At 45.5% G+C, this 24,639-nt stretch overlaps 1 protein-coding gene across 1 annotated transcript; it reads left to right on the top strand.

Moving 5' to 3' along the window:
* The first annotated feature begins 319 nt into the window (after positions 1 to 319).
* Positions 320 to 14,767, top strand: SLC14A1 (solute carrier family 14 member 1 (Kidd blood group)). The gene is made up of 9 exons (XM_066568919.1): positions 320 to 416; positions 5,519 to 5,681; positions 6,406 to 6,595; positions 7,032 to 7,160; positions 8,242 to 8,434; positions 10,041 to 10,188; positions 10,772 to 10,906; positions 11,837 to 11,886; positions 12,890 to 14,767. The coding sequence occupies exons 2-9, from the start codon at positions 5,534 to 5,536 to the stop codon at positions 13,064 to 13,066; spliced, it is 1,170 nt and encodes a 389-aa protein (XP_066425016.1). The 5' UTR covers positions 320 to 416; positions 5,519 to 5,533; the 3' UTR covers positions 13,067 to 14,767.
* The last annotated feature ends 9,872 nt before the right edge of the window (positions 14,768 to 24,639 follow it).

The following is a 24,639-nucleotide window of genomic DNA, read 5'->3' as shown; positions in this document are numbered from 1 at the left end:
CAGGTATACTGAGAGTCCATTTCAAAATCTTCTTTTATTTTAAGTGGTAGAGAAGGAGAAAGGACAAAGTTAAAGGAGAATTAATTTGTTTTAAAAAAAAAGGAAAAAGTAAAAATAAAATCATTTAAAAAACTAAACAAAAAAAAAAAAAAACTTAAAAAATCCAGCAGGAAAGAGGACATTTGGATAGATTGTTGGCAAGAGACCCAGGACAGAGCAAGAGGAAAGGTGGAGAATTCAAAGGGGAACTTTCTTAACATTCACTTGGAGCTCACTAAGTGGGAGGAGAAACAAATCAGTAATATCAGGACAGGAGCCATGCTAGCCTATATAAGCTGGTGGGACATTTTCTTTTTCCCTACTTTCCTTCTGGCCTAACCAGCAAACCTACAGCTCCTCCCAAGCTCGTCTGAGAGGTAAGAGCACTCTGTTCTTTCCTTTTAATGCACCCTGTTACTGACTTACCTGGGTCTTTCCTCTCCCTCAAAACACCTGGCAAGCAGCATTTGAGCAGCCCTGCTGAAGGAGAGCAGCTGAGGCTCAGGAGGAGCACAAGAATACGAGTTATCAAGCAGTTTCTAGCAGGGTGAGGATTTATTAGTACTGCATAGCCAGGTGGCAGAGCCTTGCAGGAAATAGAGAAAAGAAATAAATTTTTAAAAGAAATAACCAGAACTCTTTAGCATTTCCTTTTACTGCCTTTCGTTCTGCCAAATGAAAACGCCCACATAGTAATAATACACAGCTGATGAGATAGTGTCTCTGTATTTCTCTGTCCCTGAGAGAGAGGTCTCTGAAAACTGAATTGCATGTGAGCTTAATGAATATTTGAATCTGAGGTGTAAGCTTTCTTTTGATCTAATACTTTGAAATATATCTTCTATGGGAGAACCTGAGCTATTTTCTTCCAGTGAGGGTCAAGTGCATTATAACCTGTTTCAAGGATTGTGCTTGTGCTTGCGTGTGTTCCTATGCCTAACACAATATTAATCCAGCTTTACTACACCCCTGGTAACATCACACGGGCTCTGCTGGAATTAGAGCTGCAGAGAGTCTGGCCCTTTCCTCCTATTGTGCTTGGATGCAGGAATTCCTCTAAAAACAGGCTGCTCACAGAGCTTGGCTGCCCGCAGACTTCACAGCAACAATTCAGAGAATGCAAGATACAATGGCTGCGATTGTGCGGTAGCAGGTCCTTGCACAAACAAACACCTCACCATAAATTAAACCCTCAGAGAAACCTGGATTTTGGCAGGGAGAGAGGAAAATTCCAGAAAGAAGAGAAAGTGCTAGATAGCTTTGCTGCATTTCCACAGGTAAAAGCTCCCTGTCCAAGCTTGGAAGCACCCATTACCTGGAATATTAATCAGCCAAACTAAAAACTCTGTCCCTCTCCCAGCTGCAAGCACAACACTGCTCTTAGCATGCACAACACAAAACCAACCTGTGGCCAGGCTTGTCTCGTCCTCAGCAGGTGGATAAAGGAGTGTTTGCAGGGCCAGGTGCTGCAGGAGGGCAGCCCCAGCTTTAGAAGGCATGACTGGGATGCCGTGGGTACGGCCTGACAGGGAGGAAGTGCACACCAGTGGAAGGAAAATTGATTTAGGGAGACACGGGGTTGCATAACGTCAGCACTTTGCTACAGGACATTTATTAACTCTGAAAGGATGATTAAAAAGCACGGTAGATTAACATCTCGGCCCTGTGATGATTTCATCTTCATAAAAGAGAAACATCTTCTATGTTTTCTGCTTTGTTTCATGGGAAGCTCTCACTTCCCATGAAAATGGTTTCAGTAGTTTCTCTGCACTTACAGCACACTACAAACCACTTGCACTTGCAGCACTGAGATGAAAAGTGTGTTCAGACTGGCTCTGCCTGGGTTCTGCTGCTGCTCCTGTATCTCACCAGTCACACACCAGTACTGGGAGTTTGTACTGCAGGGATGGAACACCTCTCAAGAGTTTATGTGAGACGAGGCAGTGTGCTCCAAGCTGCCTGAGAACAGAACTTAGCCTTTAATTTTATTTTTTTTTCCCCTGGACTAGAATAGAAATCAAGAATAAAAAAATTACCAAACCTACCTCCCTGCAGAAGCCCAGCAGTCTGTTCCAGCAGAACACTCCTTTTGCAATTATCTCCATTTCCTTCCTTTGTGCACTAAGAAAAAATAACGCTTTCAGTGAAAACCATGTGTTTGCATAACTTCAGCTGCAGGTCTTCAAAAGACCTGCTGCAGACCAGCACACATGAAATCCCCATCAGAACATGTACACTTTGGTCTGCATTATTATTCAGATATCACTGTGCTAAAATTCTCTGAGCATATCCACAGTTCTGAGATAAGACACCTTCTGTATTCTCTCCTTTCCTAAATACCTGCTATCACCTACTCCCTGGAGCAACACAATGTGTTAATAAATCATTAATCTATGCATATGTATGGTAGGTATTGCTTTGTAAAATCGCTAAAAATGCCTAAAAAATGCCTGCTGGTGCCAGTTTCCAAGTGTTTCACTACCTCTTTATGCTCCTATTGGAAAACTCAGTAGAAGTAGTGCAAATCCTTCATACTTTGTGTTTCTGAATAGACAGGACAAGTCTCAGGGCTGTGGTGACAACAAAACTCACTCAGACAGGATGCAGCCCCCGCACAGTGCCTGGCATGGGATTCAGGGAAGTCATGAAACCAGTGGGGCTGGATCTGGGTCTTCACTGTGTCATGAGGACCCCATCCCAAACCAAAGGTTTTCTTGGCCTACACCCACTTCCCACCTGGCTGCTCTGCAGGTGAGGAGGCTGTTCAATAATGGTTTCATTCTCTCTTAGCATAAAAAATCACAGAAAGGTTGGGGTTGGAAGGGGTTTTAAAGCTCATCTAGTCCCCCTCCCTGCCATGGGCAGGGACACCTTCCACTATCCCAGTTTGCTCCAAGACCTGTCTATCCTGGTCTTGAACACTTCCAGGGATCCAGAGGCAACCACAGCTTCTCTGGGCAATCTCTGACAGGGAATCTGACATGGAACAATTTCTTCCTGATGTTTAATCGAACCCTGCCCTCTCTCAGTTTGAAGCCACTGCCCCTTGTCCTGTCACTCACCACAAGCTCTACTGAACAGATGAAATTCCTTTGGTCCCTCTAGAGAGAGACCATGTCTAGCTCAAATGGGAGTGCCTGAGGGGTTGGAATAGGTGAGCCTTAAAGGTCCCTTCCAGCACAAAGTATTCCATGATTCTGTGACATAATGAACACGGGTTGAGCAGCCCTGCAGGACAGAAAGTAACCAGGATCACCCTGCAGCCTCTGTGACTCTGAATGCTCTGGGACTCGCTGGGCATTCACTGGGTGTGAAGTTGGAAACAGGTTAGTGCAAGTGACTCACCAGGTCACCTGGTCTGATTGCCGTGCCAGCTGCACTGAGCTGGCTTCATTTCTGCCCCTGGAAAGGGCAGAGGAGCACTGCCAGCTCACTCTTGCCTTTACATGGCAAAGCAATACGTCCATTTTTTGGTGAATTCAGGCCCTCAGCCTCTTCCATTTTTTTATCTCCACTGTACAAGTGGAGTGGACAGTGACTGCAACACTTCACATGCACATTGCATCCCATTCTGCAGACCCCTGAGTGCAAACAGCTCCTCACTCAGCGTGCAGGGGAACACCCAGGGTCTCACAGCACTGCTCTGCACTGCAGCAGCACCTCATTTTACAGGTTAGCAACAGGGAAAGCCCAAGCTGATAAAGAGGGAGATCCTTTGAAAAGAAAGGATCTTTCACTTTCAGGAAAGGATCTGCACTTTCACCAAATGGAGAGAGTTTATCTTGGGTGGAAATTCTGATTTAACTGAAAGTATATTCCATTCACTTATTCCAGAATAAAGTATGAAAAAAGCGATGGTTAATGAATGGTGTCCCGTTATCAGGACACCATTCCTAGCACCACTCTTTCCTCCTCTTCTTTTCTTTCTTAGCCTTTTTATTCCAGGTCCTTACCTTCATGTCCTACACAAAGCCAAACTCAATACTCTTCTGTATTTACTGGTCCTGTAATCAGCATCTCATCTAGAACCTATCCTTTTATTAGCTGAGCTCTTCCAGAAGGCAGAAAATGCCCATTTTTTCATTTGTGCAAATATTTATTCCTTCCTGAAATGTCACCGCCATCCCTCTTGTACCACAAGAACAAGAAAATGGCCAGGATTAACAGATGGTGCATTGACCAGGCTTTCCCCTACACAGACTCAGAGCTGCTTAACCACACTGGAGGGTCTGGCAGTGCAATGCCCAGGGGTGAAGCACCTTAAGTACTCAGCACCTGTGTTTCTGAGCTATGGGTTCTCTCCCCACACGTTTACAAGGCCTTTAATGAAGTTTTGAGAGAGTCAAGAACTAACACAAGACCGATGTGTCCGTATCACCCTATTTAGACTATCAGCTCCTAATATAAATTCATTACTTCTTGCACAAGCTGGCACTCACCAGTGAGACCTGAAGCACCACTGGTTCTGTATTCACACAGCAACACACTTTGGTGTTTGCTTGATAATCACCAAGAATTAGTTCAGGAAACAAGCTATGCTCCAGGCACAGGAGTTTTTATTTATTTGGTGACTTCATATTTAGAATTGGCTCTTAGACAAACAATGAATTGGCTATAGGCACTGATTTTTAATGTTAGGTGTAAGCCTCTGATCCATGTGCCTGAATAATGCTGTCTAGGCTGTATGAGGTGCCAAAGGTTATTCCAGCAACCCCTTATGCAAAGGGTGTATGTCCCAAAGGGGACCCCATCTCCCAGTCCTGCATCCCAAACACCTTATTTAGGCCTAAACACCTTTGCTGGGCCTGTAACAGTACCCTACCTTATTTAAACTTTTTATAGCACTAGGTAAATTTAATGAGTGTATTTTCATTCGTCTCTGAGGGTTTCTTACTACAGCTTCCAACATGCAGTCCCCAAAACTGTCTCAGCAGAGAAAAAAGCAACATGACTAAGGCAGAGTGGAAAGCAAGAACGGTGAATTCTGGCATCAAACTCTTGAGTCAATGCTGGGTACTTCTAAAGTTTGGTCAGCCTAAAGTGCAGTTCAAATGAGAAAAAGGAATGTATGAATGCAAGTGAGTTATGGAATAAGGCACCATGGACAACCCCAGGCTAAGCCTGTGCTCACAAGAAGGGTGAAATGATCCCAATAGATGATTATAAAACTGAATTTAGGTACCTATTATTGATGGCTGATGGATGAATTCAAACTGGAAGTATGGGTTAAGCAGCAGAGAAGCTTAATAAATGAGACATATTCTTATAACTGCATGGAAGTCTGGGAGGACAGGGAATGTGAAGAGGGAATGTGCTCATGGACACAAAAGAATCAGGTGCTCAGAGTAAGGATTTTCCTCTTTCTGGTTCCAAAGTACCATGTGGTGAGCAGTAATGTGGCAAGGAGAATAAGCAGGGATCAGAAAGAGACATTGTAATGAACTCTTGTTTTTTTCTTTTCCCTTGAATTTTACCAAAGGTTCAGAACATCAACATGGAAAACTGTGTTGATGTCAAGATAGAAACCATGGGGGAAAGAATGCCAACAAAGCAGAATCCACTGAGCACTGGTGGGAAGAGTTTCTGCAGAGCTGTGGGTTACCTCACTGGAGACATGAAGGATTTTGGAACCTGGCTGAAAGGTAAACCTACTTCATCATGACTAATGACAGCGGATTCCAGAAAAAAAAAAAAAGTATATCAAAGGAGTAATAACTAACTTCTTAGTGATGTGATTCAAGTTAGAGTAGTAGAGAAACTACCTCTACCCTGATTTATGTCCGTTTTGTAGGGGAAAAAATCAGCTTTGTGCAGAGATCCACATAGTGCTTAAATCTTGGGGATGTCTGAGATGACATTTACCTCCCAGCATGCCATGTACAAAGTGAATTTAGTCCCACAGAATATAGCCCTGGATGGTTATTCTGTACTCTGCCATTCTTCTTAACACTCCACGTCCTTTCAGCTGAGCAGTTTCTGTCAAGCCTAATGCCACTGTGAAGTTAAATTACACATAGGTAGGTGTGTTTGGTCCCTGTGATAAATCAGCAGTGGGATACACACACGATTTGCCATCTGAGCCACAGACATCATAAATTAGCTGGTTCATATGAATCTGGTCCAGGGTACTTTATAACACAGGGTTCTGGCAACCTCACTGCTCATCTCAGTTTTCCAGCTGTAAGCCTTCACTGTGGACCATAATAAATCCCTGTCAGGTTTTACAGTCTTGTTGATTCATTGCTTCAGCCGTGGTGCCAAGTCCCACTGCCAAAACTTTTCCTGAGTTTCAAAAATACATCCCAAATCAGTACCATCTGCAGACTTTAGGGGGCTTGTTTTATTGCTGGATTTGATCTTTTCCAGACAAACCCCTCGTGATCCAGCTCCTTGACTGGGTGCTGCGTGGGATATCCCAGGTGATGTTTGTCAACAACCCCCTCTCTGGGCTGGTCATTCTGACTGGGCTCCTGATGCAGAACCCATGGTGGACACTCACAGGATGTGTGGGAACACTTGTCTCAACTTTAACAGCACTTATTCTGGGTCAGGACAGGTAAGTCCATGCTTTTCCCCCTCAGGTGGCCACTTCAGTGCTGATTTATGTGTTAGATGTTTGGTGTGGATGAGGAGCCTGAATTTAGTGGGAGGGGTCCCTGCCCATGGCATAGGGTTGGAACAAGGTGGTCTCTAAGGTTCTTTCCAACCCAAACCTTCTATGATTGTGTGATCCAGCCTTGACTGGGCATGAATCTGGTCTGCTAGGGCCAGAGAGATGTCCCAGCAGCTGCACCTGGTGCAGGGGGACAAACTGGACAAACCTGCAGAAGCGGGGGGGAGGTGCTGAGCCAGGTGTGAAAAATCGAATTTCAGTGGTTGAGTTCCAGCAGGTCATCCCCAAACAGAGCCACAGCTGGGTGGGGAGGGAGGGCTGATGTCAGCAAAGCATCCTCAGGGGAGAGGGCTTCAGGACAGCTGTTCCCTCCCCACAGATCAGCCATAGCAGCAGGCCTGTACGGATACAACGGGGTCCTGGTGGGATTGCTGATGGCTGTCTTCTCTGCTGATGAAGACTACAACTGGTGGCTCCTCCTGCCTGTGGCACTGGTGTCCATGACCTGGTAAGACAGATGGTTCCTCTGCTCCTCCTTCCAGCCCCAGAGCCCCCACACATGAGTCTGAGCTGCTGCACTTGTATACAGCCAGCAGTGGAAAGGCAACACAACTAACACATATGTACTGTTAAACCTGTGCTGTTATTTACACTTTTAAACTCAGATGTAATCCAGAAACAAATAAAAATACACACATAATCACAAATAATCCCAGTGGGGAAAACAAAAATCAGTGGCTGATCATGTGTAATTCAATGTTCTGAACGTGAGTCATATTGCTGTGATGCATCAATTCATTTCTGTTTCAAGAGGAACATTATTTTCACTATTTCCTACCATCATCAACCACAAGTGTTTCATCTATTTAAGTCACCATATAAAAATGTCATGAAAATTTACTTCTCCAAGCACAGAAGCTGTTCAGTGGTCCCAAGACATGATGGTTGACACTAATCAAAACAAACAACTACTAATATTTTTTACTCGTATATATGACACCATAATCCACTAGGTATTTGGCCAGCAAAAAATTTTGAAGCCTGGTCTTTGACTCCAAAATGTCTAGCTGCAGATTGCTAAAACCACACCTGTAATTTGTCTGCCTGAATTTCATGTGGTGTTACAGTCACTTTGATGTCAGCTTTTACTGCTGATGCACAAGCTTGAGCAAGGGCACACAGCCTCATTCACAGTTCACTCAGACCCAGCATGGGTACCACAGTCTCACTCCACTTCAGGTGCTAAAAATAAAAGATAAACTCTGAGATTGAGCTGGGGAATAACTCCATTAAAGCACTGGATCCTGTCTCCTTCACGTTTAGCAAATTCACCATACATACTAACATAACACGACAGGAATCTGTACATTGTTAATTGCCTTTGGTGGGGTAGCAAATTTATGGAGTGACCCTTTCTGTCTCTGATTTGATCAGAAAGATTGAGGAAATTAAACAGATAGAAGGAGGAGAAGGGTTTTTTTTGGTTTGGTTTGGTTTGGGTTTTTTTGTTTGTTTTAAATAGACCAAATTTTCTGCAGCTGGGTTTATAGTTTGCCCCTCTGACAAGCTTCATTTTGCTCTTCTTTCAGCCCTATTTTCACCAGTGCTTTAAGTGCAGTTTTCTCTAAGTGGGACCTGCCTGTTCTCACCCTGCCTTTCAACTTGGCCTTGACCCTCTACCTGGCTGCTTCAGGACCACACAACCTCTTCTTCCCCACGACTGTGATTCGTCCTGCAATGGGAACACCGAACATCACCTGGGCAGATGCTGAAATCACCATGGTAGGATGTCTTAAGGGTCACAGTCCCCTTCATTTACAGTTAAAAACACTACCGAAATGTATTCTCTTCCTTTATAAATTCCTATGGAATGGGTTGGATGGGGCCTTAAATGACCATCCAGTGCCACCCCCCCTGTCATGGGCAGGGACATCTTCCACTGTCCCAGGCTGCTCCAAGCCCCATCCAGCCTGGCCTGGGACACTGCCAGGGATCCAGGGGCATCCACAGCTGCTCTGGGCACCCTGGGCCAGGGCCTGCCCACCCTCCCAGCCAGCAATTCCTAATTGCCAAGAGCCCAAAATCTGTGCCTGCCCTCTGGCAGTGGGAGCCATTGCCTGGGTGCTGTCCCTGCAGGCCTTGTCCCCAGTCCCTGGGCAGCTCTGCTGGAGCCCCTGGAGGCCCTGGCAGGGGCTCTGAGGTGTCCCTGGAGCTTCTCTTGTGCAGCTCAACAGCCCCAGCTGTGCCAGGCTGGCTCCAAAACAGAGGGGCTCCAGCCCTGGCAGCAGCTCCGTGGCCTCCTCTGCGCTGGCTCCAGTGGGTCCACCTCCTTTTTTGCTGCTTTATGGCCTGGCAGTACAAAATTTGATTTATAAGAGAACTATTATCCAAAATATAATACTTTTTCTACTCTAGGAATTTACATTTTGGATAGCTTGAAAAGGAGAATCTTTTCATGTGCAGTTGGATCCAATTGTATAGATTATAATCTTCAAATACTCTCTTGAATCTAATTACCCATTTCTATTTCTATGCATATACTGATCATCTCCCCATAGCTAAGGTTGTGCTGAGAATTCCAGTTAGCTCACTGGGTAATTTTAATTTTCCAGATACAGGCTGTTTATAAAATTGCATCTTTCTGATTAGACATGAGCAAGCAGATATAACTGTGTTGGAATGGTTAAAAACTTGGGCGCAGGTGCACATTCACACATTTTTAATTTATATTCAAGTGGGACCTTTCCAAAGGAACATTTTATTCTCCTGGATTACACCATAAACAATACAGATACCAGAGTAACTATTTTCTTCTAAGGCTCAGCTGACTATTTTAAGGGTTTCCTAGGGAGTGATTAAGAAAAGGAAGTTAATTGACACTAAATAGAAACCCACAAGTGACATTTCTCAAAGAACATTTACCATGGCACATAGTTTTATGGCGACTGTATACAAAAAGTGCCTCAAAACCATCTCTAAGCTGTGACCAAGCTGGGCTCTGTCCCACCAGCCCAGCAACTCTTGCTCATATTCCTAGTGGATCTCAACCATCCCCTAAGTTCACTCTCATGGTCCCTATGGATATGCAAAAATCAGCACATGCAAAGAGGATGATTAAACCCTTTCACAAACTCTTTACCTTTTATCTTAGAGCAAAAACCTGGCAGAGGAGCTCAGGGCAAGGGAGCAAGCTATGACTCATTTTCATTGAAGGGAAACCTTGTGGAAATGCCCTGCTGTCTCCTGAGACCTGTCCAAATATTCCAATTAAAAAGAAAGACTGTATCCAATAAATGCCAAATGTAAGCCTGGCCAAGAAAAATAGGTTTAAAAAAAAAATTACAAAGCTGATAACAAATTGTCTTGTTTGGTTTGTTAATTTCTACAGCTCCTGCAATCCATCCCAGTCGGCGTGGGCCAGGTTTATGGTTGTGACAACCCCTGGACTGGGGGAGTTTTCCTGATTGGTTTATTTATCTCCTCTCCACTCATTTGTGTCCACACAGTGATCGGCTCAGCAGCGGGGATGCTGGCAGGTAATGGTTTTATCCAGATTTGTATAAAAGCATGGAGAGTAAAACAGGAACTACAATAAGTGGAGCAATTAAAGTCACAAGTGTTTAACCCAGCGGAGAATGGCTAATTGGAAACAAAATGTGCTCAAACTTCTGCTTTAAGAATTCTTTTGATTCACTTCCCCATTCTCTTACCTTGTTTTATGAGGGTGGAAACCTTCAGAAGAAAAAAGTGTCTGTTGTGCTGAGATTAATTTTTACCACAAAGTACTTAATTTCTGGGTGTATCCTGGTGGGTTTAGGGGCAGATCAATGAAAGTCATAGCCATCAGCCTGAACGTGCAGGCCTCAGGGATTCATTTAAGGTTCACATGTAGGCTCATCCACTCATGTGTGTTCTGCTGAAATGAAATCACTAAAGCCAGCTCAGCAGCAACAGGAAAATTCTGCCATGATTCCCTTTTAGACCCTAGCAACAGGATTACAAACAGCCCCATGTACAAGTGCTGGCCAGAACCTTTGAAAATCTGGATTCATGCCACTTCTCCACCGCTTTCATCCCTTTGGCCAAGGAATGACACATTTCTCTGGCTTTATTTTCCAGGGCTAAGCTTAGCAACACCGTTTAACCAAATCTACTTGGGGCTGTGGGGCTACAACAGCGCCCTGTCCTGCGCTGCCATCGGGGGCATGTTCCTGGCTCTCACCTGGCAGACACACCTCCTGGCCATGGCCTGTGGTAGGTACCCAGCAGGTTTTCACCTCCCCTTGAAGTGAGACAGGATGAGAAGAGACCTCTCCTCACAGCAGAGGGGGGCTGGAGCCAGATGGGCACCCCAGGCAGGCAGATGGATGTAGGCGAGGCTGACGAGTGGTGGGGCTGCGTGTTGGAGCCACGGCTTTCATGCACTCTGTGCTTTCATTTTTGGCCAAGAGCTGTGTTTAAAGAAAGAGCTGTGATCGGTGGGCACGTGTTAACTGAGGTCTTTGAAATCAAATCAGCTTTGTTTTGAGTCATTAGTTGTGTTTGTTCGCTCGTTGCTGGATGAATCACGGGTGGTTTTTTTCCAGCCATAGATACCGGCTCAAATTCCTTCTTTGAAGAAGGACATGCTAATCTTTGAGAAGAGTGGGGCTCTGCTCTAGTTAGACAGTACACACTCCCCATTCTCTTGAAATGGATCAAAGGCATGAGCTGGGCAACACAGCAGGGTTGAAGAATTATTTATAAGGCAATTCCATATGAAATTTCAATATCAGAGCGAGCTGGGAGTGAAACTATTGCTCATTCAGTGGTCATATAAGAGAGATTTAGCTCTGAATGTCATTGACCCACCTTCAAGCCCTGGAGGCAGGACAGATGAGAGTGGGTTATTTTCCTATGTAACCCCATCCATCAAGCTACATACTTTCCACGTCAGTGCATTTTTCAAAAGCCCATTATGCACATTTTTCATCAGTCCAGTTTTGTTGTTTGTTTGTTTGTTTGTTTTGCCCCTCCCATATGCTCCAGGTTGGAGGGGACACAGGGAGGGGTTTAGCAGGGTTGTGCCCAGACAGGGTCATAATCACTGGTTGAGCTCCCCGAGGCAGAAGGAGAGATGTTTGTCATTGCTGTTGTACTCCATGAGCAGCTGAACTCACCAGGAACTGCCTTTCTCCTCCACAGCACTCTTCAGTGCCTACCTGGGAGCAGCAGTGACCCACATGTTGTCTGTGGTAAGTAGTGTATCAGCTAAGGGCTGATTTCCCTGGCTTGTCAGACAAAACACCAAGATGTGGAGAAAAACTCAGCCAAAGGCAGAAATGGTCTGGGAGAGGGGTTACTATCTGCCCAGGGGGGTTGGTGTGATTCCCACTGGAAAAGGTGACTTGGAATTATCACTTGCCACTTTCCATCCTCAGAGTTTGCATGAACTTCCACAGCTCAGCTCCAGACACTTGTGAGATCACAGAATCACGGAATGGTTTGGGTTGGAAGGCACCTTAAAACTCATCAAGTTCCAACCCCTATGCCATGGGCAGGGACACCTTCCACTGTCCCAGAGTGCTCCAAGCCCCATCTGTCCTTGAACACTTCCAGGAATGGGGCAGCCACAGCTTCTCTGGGCACCCTGTGCCAGGGCCTCACCACTCTCACAGGGAAGAATTCCTTCCTCATACCCAATCTAACCCTGCCCTCTGTCAGTGGAAAGCCGTTCCCCCTTATCCTGTCTAGGCCCTTCCCCAAAGTGCCTCTCCAGCTCTCCTGGACCTGCTTTAGGCGCTGGCAGGCTGCTAGAATATCTCCCCTCTTTCAGGTATTTACTTCATGCCAGAAGCAATTGGAAAAAGGGCCCTGCACATGCTAAAGAAACATTAAATTTGGGTTAACTTCTTTTCTCAGTTGCCAAAAGTCAGTAGGTACCACAGCCCAGGGAAGAGCTGAATGTTTCTGGTATCTGCTCTCCTCTCTCATTGTCACCCTCTCCTACCTCATGCACCCAAGAAACCTTCCCCACGGCAGATGAGGCAGCCCTCTCACCAGAGCTGGTAGATGTCTCAGGCTGATGCACAATGTCAAGACATCATAAAGAAACCCAGCCTCCCTAAGGAAAGACTCAAAGCAAAACCGAGTCTAGACTTCTTCCAGAAACCTTGTTCCAAGGTGTCTGGCTGTGGGTGTTAGTCTAATAAAAGAAAGACACGAAGCAAATGGGTGGTTTGTTGTTTTTCTTTGCAGTTTGGGGTGCCATCTGGAACCTGGCCCTTTTGCTTGTCTGCCCTGACCTTCCTGCTAATGACCACGAACCACTCTGGGATCTGCAGGCTGCCACTCTCCAAAGTCACCTACCCAGAAGCCAACAGAGCTTATTACCTGATGATGAAGAAACATGAGAAGTCTTGCTGTGAGGCATAGAGACCCAAGAAGAGAGAAACTCAGCTCATTTCAAGGCAAGAACACGAGGTATTTGCCCAACAGAATGTGATTTGTCTGCTACAATGTCCAACACTACTTCTGCGTGGAGAAACTTTTCCCACCACATCTGTTTGTTCTATTCAGGTGATTTCTATTAGGTAGGACTGGGCTGTGCTGGAATGACCATTTCCCAGTATCAACCTGTTATGATTTCAAAGCACACATGTCTGAAAAGACACTTGAATTATAAGCAATGGGAAAATTACTTACAAGCTGAAAAGAAAAATCTCTCTGTGAAATTGAAGACGCCGAAATCAAATGTAAAGAAATAAAGAGCATCTTTCAGCATATGAGGGGACTTCAAATTAATGGCTAAATATCTTATGACAGCAATAGGAGGCATGCTAGAGAGTTTCATTGTAGCAGAGAAAGGAAATAAAGAGCACTCCTTGCCAAGTAGAAAATAGGTTGTGAAGAATTCTACCTGGAGAACCTCTCAAACCCCATGGAGGGAGATGTTCATTAGCAATCAACAAACATAAAATAGACATGATTTTTGTGATTTTTGTGTTAATCTCATGATTTCTTCTAATACTTGAACTTGGTGATGGGTTAGCAAAGTAGGGGGCAGCAAGAAACTCATCGCTCTCCCTTTCCTATGCAATAAAAGGGCTCTGTTCAGTCAGTGCACAAATAGAACTCATTTGAGCTGAACTTCTGAACTCCTCTCCCTACACTGTCCCACTCAGCCCAGGAATATCAAACAGCAAAATGTGGCACTGTCCCAGCCTGCTGCTGAAGCTCAGGAGGCTCGTGGGGACCTTGTGGCTCTGAAGAGCTCCCTGACAGGAGGGGACAGCCAGGGACAACTCCAAGGGAACAGGGACAGGAGGAAAGGGGATGGCCTCAAGTTGTGCCAGGGGAGGTTTAAATTGGATTGGATTATTTGGGATAATATTGGATTGGATTATTGGGGATAATATCTTTGTAGAAATAGTTATCAAGCCTAGGAAGAGGCTGTTTGGGGCAGCAGTGGTGTCCCCATCCTGGGAGGGTTTTAAGGCCTTGTGGGGGTGGCACTTGGGGACAGGGTCAGGGGTGGCCTTGGCAGCAGCTCTGTGGTTCTGTGAAGATGCTGCTCTGCCTTCCTCTCTGCCCCACAGTGGGAAGGGGACATTTGAGGTCAGTCCAGCAGAGCTCTGCAGGGCACCAGCCAGGTGCCACCTGTGCCCAGGCTCCCAGGGTGTGCAGGGAGGGAAGAGGGGGGCTGTCCTTGCACCCAGCAGTGTGGATCACCCGAACAGGCATCAACCTTTCTGCCTGGCTCACTGACATACTCTGTCTCCTGTTGAAGCTCATATCTTCACCAAAAATATTCCATGTGCTCAGGTCCTTCAGCTGACAGGAGCCTGCATGGATTAGTGTCACACCAGGAAAAGCAAACCAAAACCTGTTTTCCTTGTAGCAAATGAAATACAATCTAGCATTATTTCTGAGTTTGGGAGGGGGAAAAAAAAAACCAAACCATGTATTTTTGCAAACATCACAAAGGCCTGAGTGTAAAATATTTGTGATGAACGGTTGGCAGTGTCTTCTGGTGAAGTTCTAGGATTTCAGATGTTCAACAGTATTTCTGTGTGATTGACACTCACTTGTAAAATGTAGCATTTCCATGATTTACTTAATAAATATCTACATAATGTTCTGCAGAGTCAATTTCTAAAACAAACATTCATGCTTTTTTGAGTTTGCTTTAAGTTCCTCTCTCTTTATTATCATTAAGCTCTTCCAAAGATAGGTTACTTCTTAAACAAGTAGCATAGAAGACAATGGAAAATAAAATTTTTAAATCAGTGTGTGTGGGATACAGAGGAGATTTTTAAATTCTGCTCTTTGTGCTTATCACAGAATCACAAAATCACAGAATCACAAAATTGTTTGGGTTAAGGGTCTTTGTTCCATCCCCTATGCCAAGGGAAGGGACCTTCCACTATCTCAGGTTGCTCAGGCCCCATCCAGCCTGGCCTTGGACACTTCCAGGGATCCAGGGGCAGCCACAGCTGCTCCGGGAAATTGATGCCAGGGCCTCACAGCTAAGAATTCCTTCCCAATATCCCACCTATCCCATCCCTACCCTCTGGCAGTGTAAACCCATTCCCCCTGTCCTGCTACCCAAGACAGCCAAAATCCTCCTCCTGCTCTCCTGGAGCCAGTTCAGGCACTCAAAGGAGCTCTAAGTCCTCCTCAGAGCCTTTTTCAGGATGAACAGCCCCAGCTCTCTCAGTCCTTTGGCATTTTGCAGTCCTTTGGCATCAAACCTCCTTAAACCTGCAAGTGCAAAGCCTGGTTCTGTACAGGAGGCACAATCAGCCCAAGGGACAGCACTGGGTCAACAGAGCTACAGAAACCTCCTCCAGACCAGGCAGGGATTCATTCCTAGGGGAGATGCTGACCAGGCCCCAGACTGGGGCCAGATGAGGTCAGGTTTTTCCAGAATATTCCTGGAGCAGGCACAGAGGGCCATGGAGATGCTCTGGGGCTTGGAGCTCCTCTGCTTTGGAGCCAGGCTGGGAGAGCTGGAGGTGCTCACCTGAAGAAGAGAAGGCTCTGGGGAGATATTTTTGTGGCCTCTCAGCACTTGAAGATCTCTTTAAGAAAAATGTGGACAAACTTTCTATCAGGGCCCGCGACGATGGGAAGAGGGTTGATGGTTTTAAGGTAAAAGAGGATTGATTCTGACCAGATAAAAAGAAGGAATTTTTCGTGGGTAGGGCGGTGAGGCACTGGCCCACTGTCCAGAGGTATGGTAGATGCCCCATCCCTGGAAAAAGTCAGGGTCCAGTTGGGCAGGTCTCTGAGCCACTTGGTGCAGTGGAAGATGTCCCTGACCATTGCAGGGGGCTGGGCTGATGAAATTCAGGTGTCCAACACAACCCAAACCATTCCCTGGTTCTGTGATTTATCAAATTGTAGTGTAAAAGGGTATTTTAATGCCTGAACTGAGATCTCCCCACCCAGGACCACGAGTGCTCCAGAGAGGCAAACCAACAGAGGCTGCTTTCACCCTTCTGTCAAAATATGCACTTGAGCAAGAGAACACAGTTTATGTCCAGTGTAAATCAGTAGATTTCCTCTGACTGGTGCTATTCCAGCCTGCTGTTGCTGAGCAACAGGGACATTTTGGCACTACCATAAAGAAATCATACACACAGAACCGAAAAACAACAAAAGATGAAGGCTATGTCCCAGCCATTTAGAAATATTTTGCACATCATTCAGAATTAATTCTACATTTTACACTATCCAGCAAATTTATTCTTCCCATCACCTCTCAGGAAATAACAGCTATTTGGAAATTTGACATGTAAGTCAGTCAGAACATGCATATTATATTATGCTTTTTCCCATTATCGTTCAAAACACTGTCTTTGCTAACAGGACTAATTTATCTTATTACTGAAACTGGGTTTTTTGGCTGTTTGGTCTTCTTTTTTTTGTGTGTGTTTTTGTTTGTTTGTTTGTTTTTTGTCTTTACATCAAATAAATACTATTCAGATCACCCCTCTTTTCCAAGCATTCTTTTTTCAGTGTTGTTTCTGATACACAGGTGATGCCAGACACATAAGAAACACACTAGGCAGAAATTTTGGAGTATTTTCCTGGACTACCTCCCTCCCAGTGCCAGCAAAGAGATGCCATTGTGTTTACAGTTCTGAAAAGAAATACATATATAAGTAAAATAAGTAAATGCTATTGAAAGTAATTTGTGGGGGAGAAATCAATAAAAACATTTTTTTTTAAAAACCACAAAAACTAAAATAAATAAATAAGTAATGTTTATATAAATAACTTACAAATAAATAAGCTATAAATAAATAAAACCCTAAAAATAAATAAATTTTAAAATAAATAAATAAATAAAGTTTTAAAAAACCCTGACTACTGGGACACATCTGCTGGGAGTCACATTTTACCCAAAAGTCTGACTCAAGTGCCTGACTGCCACTTCCTAAGCTGCTCTCATTGATGATGTCTGATGTGCATAAATCTCCCCCAAGACTACCAGTTTGATGTCAAGCGCTCAAATCTGGGGAAATGCAACAATGCAATGTCCTTTATCTGATCCTCCAGGACTGCTGCAGGTTCTGTTTGGTTTTACTGAGCTGCACATGAAATATAAACAGTATGAAGAATGCTGGTGTTGATAATTATCTAATCTTTTGAATCTTGACACTAAGTGAGAAGGGATTGACATAGAATTTGGCCTTAGCTGGGCATAATTCACCTGCTAAGAAAGATGCTACCCACGAGGAAGCAGGACTATGCATTGAAAAGATTACTCTTGATTATTGCTTGATTGTTTCCCTCTCCCTCATTCACTGCACGACAGGTGAATTGTTAGGCACAAATTAACACCTCTCTGAAGTTTCTCTTTGTCTTGCCATGGAAAACTGCCTTCAGGTAGTAAGGCAGTCTTGTAAGGTATTTTGTCACCAGCAGCTGAGCTTTTCCCAGATTTGGAATGAGATGAGGAAACTGAACAACTCTCAAAGCAAATACACCTCCATGACATAGGGCCCTCACTCTCCATGTTCTCAGAGGCACAGACAGACCATGGCAATTAGTTTCACATATATTGAAACAGAAACTGTTTAAACAGGAGTTGGAGGCCTTAATATTTCAGGGATGTGGGTCAGAAGGACCATTTTAGGACCCCAAAGGTGCTTTACTTGCAAAGGGGCTGTGAAGGTTAAATTACTTACCTTGAGGCTGAGGCCCCCTGACTTGCTATTACACTCTAGTGCATAGCAGAATCATAGAATAGAATCACAGAATGGTTAAGGTTGGAAAACATCATCAAGTTCCCCCCAGCACTGCCAAGGCCACCACTGGCCCATGTCTCCAAATTCCACATCCACACAGCTTTTAAATCCCTCCAGAGACGGGGGCTCCACCATTGCAGGACCACCCAGGGCTGGACAACCCTTTCAGTGAAGAAATTTTTCTTTAATATTCAACCTAAACATCCCCTGGTACATCTTGAGGCTGTTTCCTCAAAGCAAAATTAAAAAAAAAAAAAAACCTCATAATCTTCACCATTTGGGTTGGAATATACCTCTAAGATCACTGCCATGAGGATTTCCCACAACAAATTCAAACTCTTAGAAGGGAGCAACAAAATCAATCCTATGAACAAACAGAAGCACCTTTGAGGGAAAATACAGACCAGTTGCACTTGGAACGCTGGAGCAATTGCTTTTATTTTTAGGACCAGTGATGTCATTAACAGTAATTTTTTGAGTAAAATAAAACTACATATGTGCAGTTGCAAAAATGGAAGTTCAAACGCAAACAGTTTTTTAGAAAGTGTATTTTTTTTCCTTTTACTGCTAATGAAAATATATAGATTAGAAGAAAATGGATAGAAGCCATGGTCTTAGGAAACTGACTAACTACAAATCCCTTCATTTTAGATTAAACATTCTTGGATTGGTCATCAGTTTAATCGGATAAGGCTGAGATCAGTGGGAGGTTAAGGATCAGATTTGCTAACGAGAACACTTAGAGAAATAATTCTTGGAAAAGCGTGCCCCTGGAATGGTGCACTGAGAAGGAAAAGAAAGAATTTTTTCAAGTGGAATTTTCCAGCAAACAGTCCTGGTGCCTCAGTCACAAAGCAGCTACAAAATTCATTGCACGGTGTAGTTTTGGTGGGGGAGAGTGTGACACTGTAGGAAAGTGCAAGTCCAGAGGAGGCCACAGAGCTGCTGCCAGGGCTGGAGCCCCTCTGCTCTGGAGCCAGCCTGGCACAGCTGGGGCTGTTGAGCTGCACAAGAGAAGCTCCAGGGACACCTCAGAGCCCCTGCCAGGGCCTCCAGGGGCTCCAGCAGAGCTGCACAGGGACTGGGGACAAGGCCTGCAGGGACAGCACCCAGGCAATGGCTCCCACTGCCAGAGGGCAGGCACAGATTTTGGGCTCTTGGCAATTAGGAATTGCTGGCTGGGAGGGTGGGCAGGCTCTGGCCCAGGGTGCCCAGAGCAGCTGTGGATGCCCCAGCCTGAGGATCCAGGATGGTCTCTCCCATTGGATTCACTCCAGCATAACCCAACACTTCACTTATCTCCAACTCACCCTTATCTAAACTGTGTGGGTGACTCAGCCCAGCCCACACACAAAATACCTTAAAACACAAACTCTCCCTCCCCAGAGAGAGAAATACTGCTCAACAGCAGACGTCCTGTGGTGGTGGCTCAGCAACCAGAGGCAGCTGTGTGCAGCTTTTCTGCCAGGAGCCATGAGCAGTGAGCAACCTTCCTACACAAACTAAACAGCTTTGTCCATGGAACAAACAAATCCCCTGAGGAACACTGAATTTCTGTTCTTTGCCCCAAGATACACCTCCTGGTTTTGGCTGTCCCATCGTGAATGGCTCTTTGAGCTTTTTGAGCCATCACTCCCTTTTCCATTTCCCCAGTCCTGTTTGCTCACAGTGCACTGGTGGTGGTGCACAGGGTCACCAACCCCTCTGGGAAAGAATTCTGACTTCTCTACACCTCTAAACATCACAAATCCACTAATCCTTGACATTCTTTATCCACAGCACCTCCAGTTTCTACCAGAGCTCATTCAGTGTGTCCTTGCACCCCTGTTCCTTCACTGTCCATCCGCAGTCATCCATGAGCAGGACCCTCACTGAAGCTCACCTCAGCCCAGCTGCCCTCAACAGCTTCATGGAAAGTACATACCATCCATTTCTCTCCTGAAAAAAAGACCCCAAAGACACAGAATTCCATTTCTATGGGATGGAGAATAATAAATATGTATTGTATAAATTATTATTATTGTTGTTGTTGTTGCTGTTGTTGTTGTTGTTGTTGTTTGTTGTTGTTGTTATATTGTATAAATAGGTATAATAATATAATAAACATATAACCTGACAAAAGGCTCCACAGCTCCAGCAACTTACTCCATCCAGGTGCAGGATCAACACCAAAGATCTGGGAAATCAACAAAACCATCACTGAGGCATTCAGAAAGGGCAGATTATGTGCAATTTGACCACCTTTCAATCTCATGACAGAGACGACACTTTTAGATTACATTTAACTAAAAAAAAAAACCAAAAAAAAATCACTGGAAAATACAAAAAAAAAAATTAACTGGAAAATACAAAAACAAAAAACAGATTCAAGAAAGAAAGGATGCACACAGCAGTGCAACAAAAGACCAAAACACAATGAGGTTTTAAATAAGAGAGCACAAGATTACAAACATGAGTGATACAGCTTTGGGATTAATTTGCCATGATATAGTTTTTTATTTTACTAAGACAAAGGTGAATGCTTATTCAAGGCAGAGAGAGGAGATATAAAAGTTTTGAAAGGGCAAATTCCCCTAAAAAACAAAATGCGAGATGTTTGACATGGCCTCAAATTGTGCCAGGGGAGGTTTAGCCTGGATATTGTGAAATTTTTCTTCACAGAAAAGATGGTCAGGGCACTGGAAGAGGCTGCTCAGGAATGGTGGTGGAATCTGCATCCCTGGAAGTGTTCAAAAGGCATGTGGCACCTGGGGACATGGCTGAGTGCTGAATTCAGTGCTAATTCAGGTTAAGGGCTGAACTCCATGATCTCAGAGTTCTTTTCCAACCTTAATGAGCCTATGATTTTATGTTGTGAGCTGCAAGTCCTGCTGGGGAATAAGAAAAGGAGATGTGTGCTTATCCCTGAGGGGTTTGCAGATGTGCTGAGAGGCAGTGAAGGGGTGTCACAGAAATTAGTGACATCTAACATCCAATGTCCTGCTCCAGACACAGGGTGAGTGAGACTGGGACATCCAGGCTTCACCCACTGAATATCAAAAGCTTTTTTCATTATCACAGAAGAGTTCATTTATTTTTTCATATTTTGCCTTCAATGGAAATTCCAGAAGAATATTTTCCCCCCTGACTCGTGCCTGCTGAAAGCAGAACTTGTCCCTCATCCTCAGCAAAAGAGGAATTGCACACAAGGGATGCAATCTGCACAGCTCCAGCCTAAACTCTGCTGAGACTTTGTGGGATGGTCCTTCACAGCAAATCAAACCATCCATCAGGTCCTTCCCAGTGCTGGAAATCTCAGCTGTAAGCACATCACTGCCTCCCAGGGTGGGAATTCTGCAAGGAACCCACCAGGCTTGCACACTCCATCCAGGCAAAACCAGTGCCACCCTTCAAGCTGGAGCACGTGGCAGGCCAGGGGATTTGGGAGCCCAAACAGCTGAGGAGGAATGTCCACAGGAATACAATGCCTCTCCCAGAGGAGCCTGCTAGCTTGTGTGCTGCAGGTTTAGGTAATAAATCTAAGGAGGCAACAGAAGCCCCATTTGTGATGTGACTGATAATCACGCCAGCAATTTTTGCACATTCCTTTGTTCAATTTTCCTTCCAAAGAATGATGGCTGTTTGTAAGACTTGCAGAAGTATGTGATTTCAGATGAAGCTGTGAGAAAGCAAGAGAAGGAAAGCACCCAAACAGCCTGGCTTGGACACGAGGGGCTGCTCCTCATGTACACAATAACCAGATTTTCCACTGGTCACAGGAGGGCTAACCACAAACCAGGGCTGGAGAAGACAGCTGCCTACAGGCATGTTACAAGACTTAAGTTCTCCTGGGAACTTATCCAAAAGCATTCAGAAGATAACTCGGAATTGTTTATATACTCAGAGAAAAGGGGCAAAACCCTGACTATTCAAAATAACTGAACCTGACAGACAAATGAGTGATTGTACCTCAGAGGATGTGCATGTCTGCTCTTCCTCTCATTGCTAAATCATGGGCTAATCTTTCCACAGTGTGAATATCTGCAACAAAACAATGCTCTTTGTCTACAAGAAATTGGCTCTGTTTCATCAACATGGGCTTAATCAGAAATTCTCTCTATGACAATACTGGCCCAGGGTGCCCAGAGCAGCTGTGGCTGCCCCTGGATCCCTGGCAGTGTCCAAGGCCAGGCTGGACAGGGCTTGGAGCCACCTGGGATAGTGGAAGGTGTCCCTGCCCATGGCAGGGGGTGAAATGGGATGAGCTTTAAAGGTCCTTTCTAACCCAAAGTATTTTATGATGCTATGACCTGCATTCCGCTCCTTCCAAGCCTGCCTGTGGATGGCCTTATTCACCCCAACAGAAAGAGAAACCTCCTTTCCACCTTACATGCTGGGAACTACAACATGGGCAATCCAGGGCCACATGTTTTTAACCCTTTGCATGCTTAAGGACATGCTACAAACACGGCAGAGTGAATTTCAAACACCCCAAGGTCAGCCCAGCCCTGTGGATTGTGGAAAGCCCAGGAAGAGCTTGCCTCCAGGGCCTCTCAGTTAGCTGCCCCAGGTCTCTGAGGATGTCACATGAGAAGCAGAGCTTTGTGAGAGCAAAGCCTGCCTGCCCTGGCTGCCAAGAAGTGCCATTAATGCTCTCTCCATCCATCATGTCCACTCCCAACCAGCACAGTCCCTTCACCACCTGCTCTGCCTGATCCCAGCTTCAGTCCCCCAGTGTTTTATCTGCCCTGCAGCCTGACCAAATGCCATCGTGCTGATGGCCTGGCTCCATCCCATCCCTCTGTGCTTTAAGGCAGCCTCTCCACAAAGGTCACAATCCATAAAGGGGGCTCAGGGCTGGAGAGAAGAGGAATGACTGTATGGAAATGGCAGGCAGCAATCTCTGCTGGGACAGCACTCAGGGAATGGCTGGAGCTGTGCCAGGGGAGGTTTTAGTTTGGATATCAGGGAAAGGCTCTTCCCCAGAGGGTGCTGGCACTGTCCAGGCTCCCCAAGGAATGAGCACAGCTCCACGGCTGCAGAGCTCCAGGAGTGCTTGGACACTGCTCTCATTGTGGGTGGGATTGTTGGGGTGTCTGTGCAGGGCTGTGAGCTCCATCATCCTGGGGTCCCTCCCAGCACAGGATATTCCATGAAATATCCTCATGCAAGGGTTCCTCCTGCCCTCAGCTCCGTGGCTCTGCTCTCCTCTGACACTGCAGCATCACCTCTGCCCAGCCCCAGGCTGCCCCTCTCCTCCATCGCCCCTTCCCACCACAATTCCTCAGCTTCCCTCACCCTGCCAGCCCTGTGTCAAACATCTTCCGTCCTCTGGGGAAGCTTCCCTTTCCAATCCTGCCTAGACAGGAACGCTGGGTTCCCAGCAAGGCCCTGCCAGCAGCAGCAACGTGCACACGGGGCTGTGGGCGGGAAGCACCGAGGAATGTAAATTATCGATTGTGTGCTCCAACCCGCATGAGGGAGAGGTGATATGAACAATGCACTCCCCATAGCACCTCTCCTCCACCTTATCAGCCCCGATCTTAATCCCAGGAGTCAATGCCACCATCAATCACTGTTAATGAGAGCGAGCTCCCCTAGGCAGGGGCCTTATCTCACTCTGCATCTCCAGAGCCACATGAGGTTATGTCACTCTTGCAATTAAGTAAAGGTTATGCTGGCCTGAAAGGGTTAGCACCGGCTTTTTTGGGAACACTTCTGTGCTGTCAGAGATCGGAGGAAGCAAAAGTAAAAAAGGAAAGTTGTCTTCAAACTGAAAGAGAGTAGGTTTAGGTTAGATATTGGGAAAAAATTCTTCCCTGTGAGGGTGGTGAGGTACTGACTGACACAGGGTGCCCAGAGCAGCTGCGGCTGCCTCATCCCTGGAAGTGTCCAAGGCCAGGCTGGACAGGGCTTGGAACAACCTGGGGTAGTGGAAGGTGTCCCTGTCCATGGCAGGGAGGTTGAAAATAGGTGATCTTTAGGGCCCCTTCAAACCCAACCCATTCTATGATTCTACACATTCCTTTACATGCTACAATTCACATATTACTTCCATTTTTGGTACTTTCTGATCCAGCAGACCAACAGCACAGAAACAGCAGGTTTTGGACACTTACATGTATTTTGCCACCTATTGCCACTAAATGTTCCATTCTCTACCAGAAATGTTTTCTGTGGAGGTTAAGGTAAAGAGCAAACACACGGGCCGTAGCCCTGACTCTGTGATTCTGCATTTCTGTGATTTTGATTTAGTAAGTCCTCTGTAAGCGCTGCTGCCTGCATCAGTCAGAAAACCACACCTACTGAGAAAACCAAACTCTAAGAACAGACCCAGTGAAAGTTAAACTGCAGGAAAAGCCCACCACCAAACTGCTTTCTGGGGAACCCCTGTCACAGGGCAAAAATTACTCCTGCTCTTGTCTCTGCCAGAGGCAGATCCCTCCCTCAGGGCAAGGGAAGTTGCTGCCTTCATCTCTCTCATATAATTCCTGTCCCAGCTAGAAAGAAGCTGATCTTGCACTGAGAGGCTCTGCCAAGAATTCAAGTCAAGGTCTCCTGTTCCAACAGCAGTTCAGAACTGCTTGCTCCTCACCCAGGTCATGTGCTACCTACAGAAATTATTTGTTGTCGTCTCCTTAAAGGCACAAGTATCTACAATGCCATTAAAACACTCTTGCCTCTGCCTATAACTCAGCTGCAGATTTAACTGCAGCACAGACAATCCTGGGACAATCAGGTCAAGGCTGTCAGTGAATATTGCCTCTGGAC

This window comes from Molothrus aeneus, chromosome Z (assembly GCF_037042795.1).
Source record: "Molothrus aeneus isolate 106 chromosome Z, BPBGC_Maene_1.0, whole genome shotgun sequence".
In the NCBI taxonomy this organism is placed as follows: Eukaryota; Metazoa; Chordata; class Aves; order Passeriformes; family Icteridae; genus Molothrus; species Molothrus aeneus.
The sequence above is the reverse complement of the archived record's forward strand: the minus strand, read 5'-3'. Positions and strand labels throughout refer to the sequence as shown.

Bases quoted from the DNA above. Each gene is read 5' to 3' on its own strand.
- SLC14A1 (XM_066568919.1), top strand. From the start codon at position 5,534: ATGGAAAACTGTGTTGATGTCAAGATAGAAACCATGGGGGAAAGAATG. The intron at 5,682-6,405 runs GTAAACCTACTT...GATCTTTTCCAG, and splicing joins TTTTGGAACCTGGCTGAAAG to ACAAACCCCTCGTGATCCAG. The intron at 6,596-7,031 runs GTAAGTCCATGC...CCCTCCCCACAG, and splicing joins CTTATTCTGGGTCAGGACAG to ATCAGCCATAGCAGCAGGCC.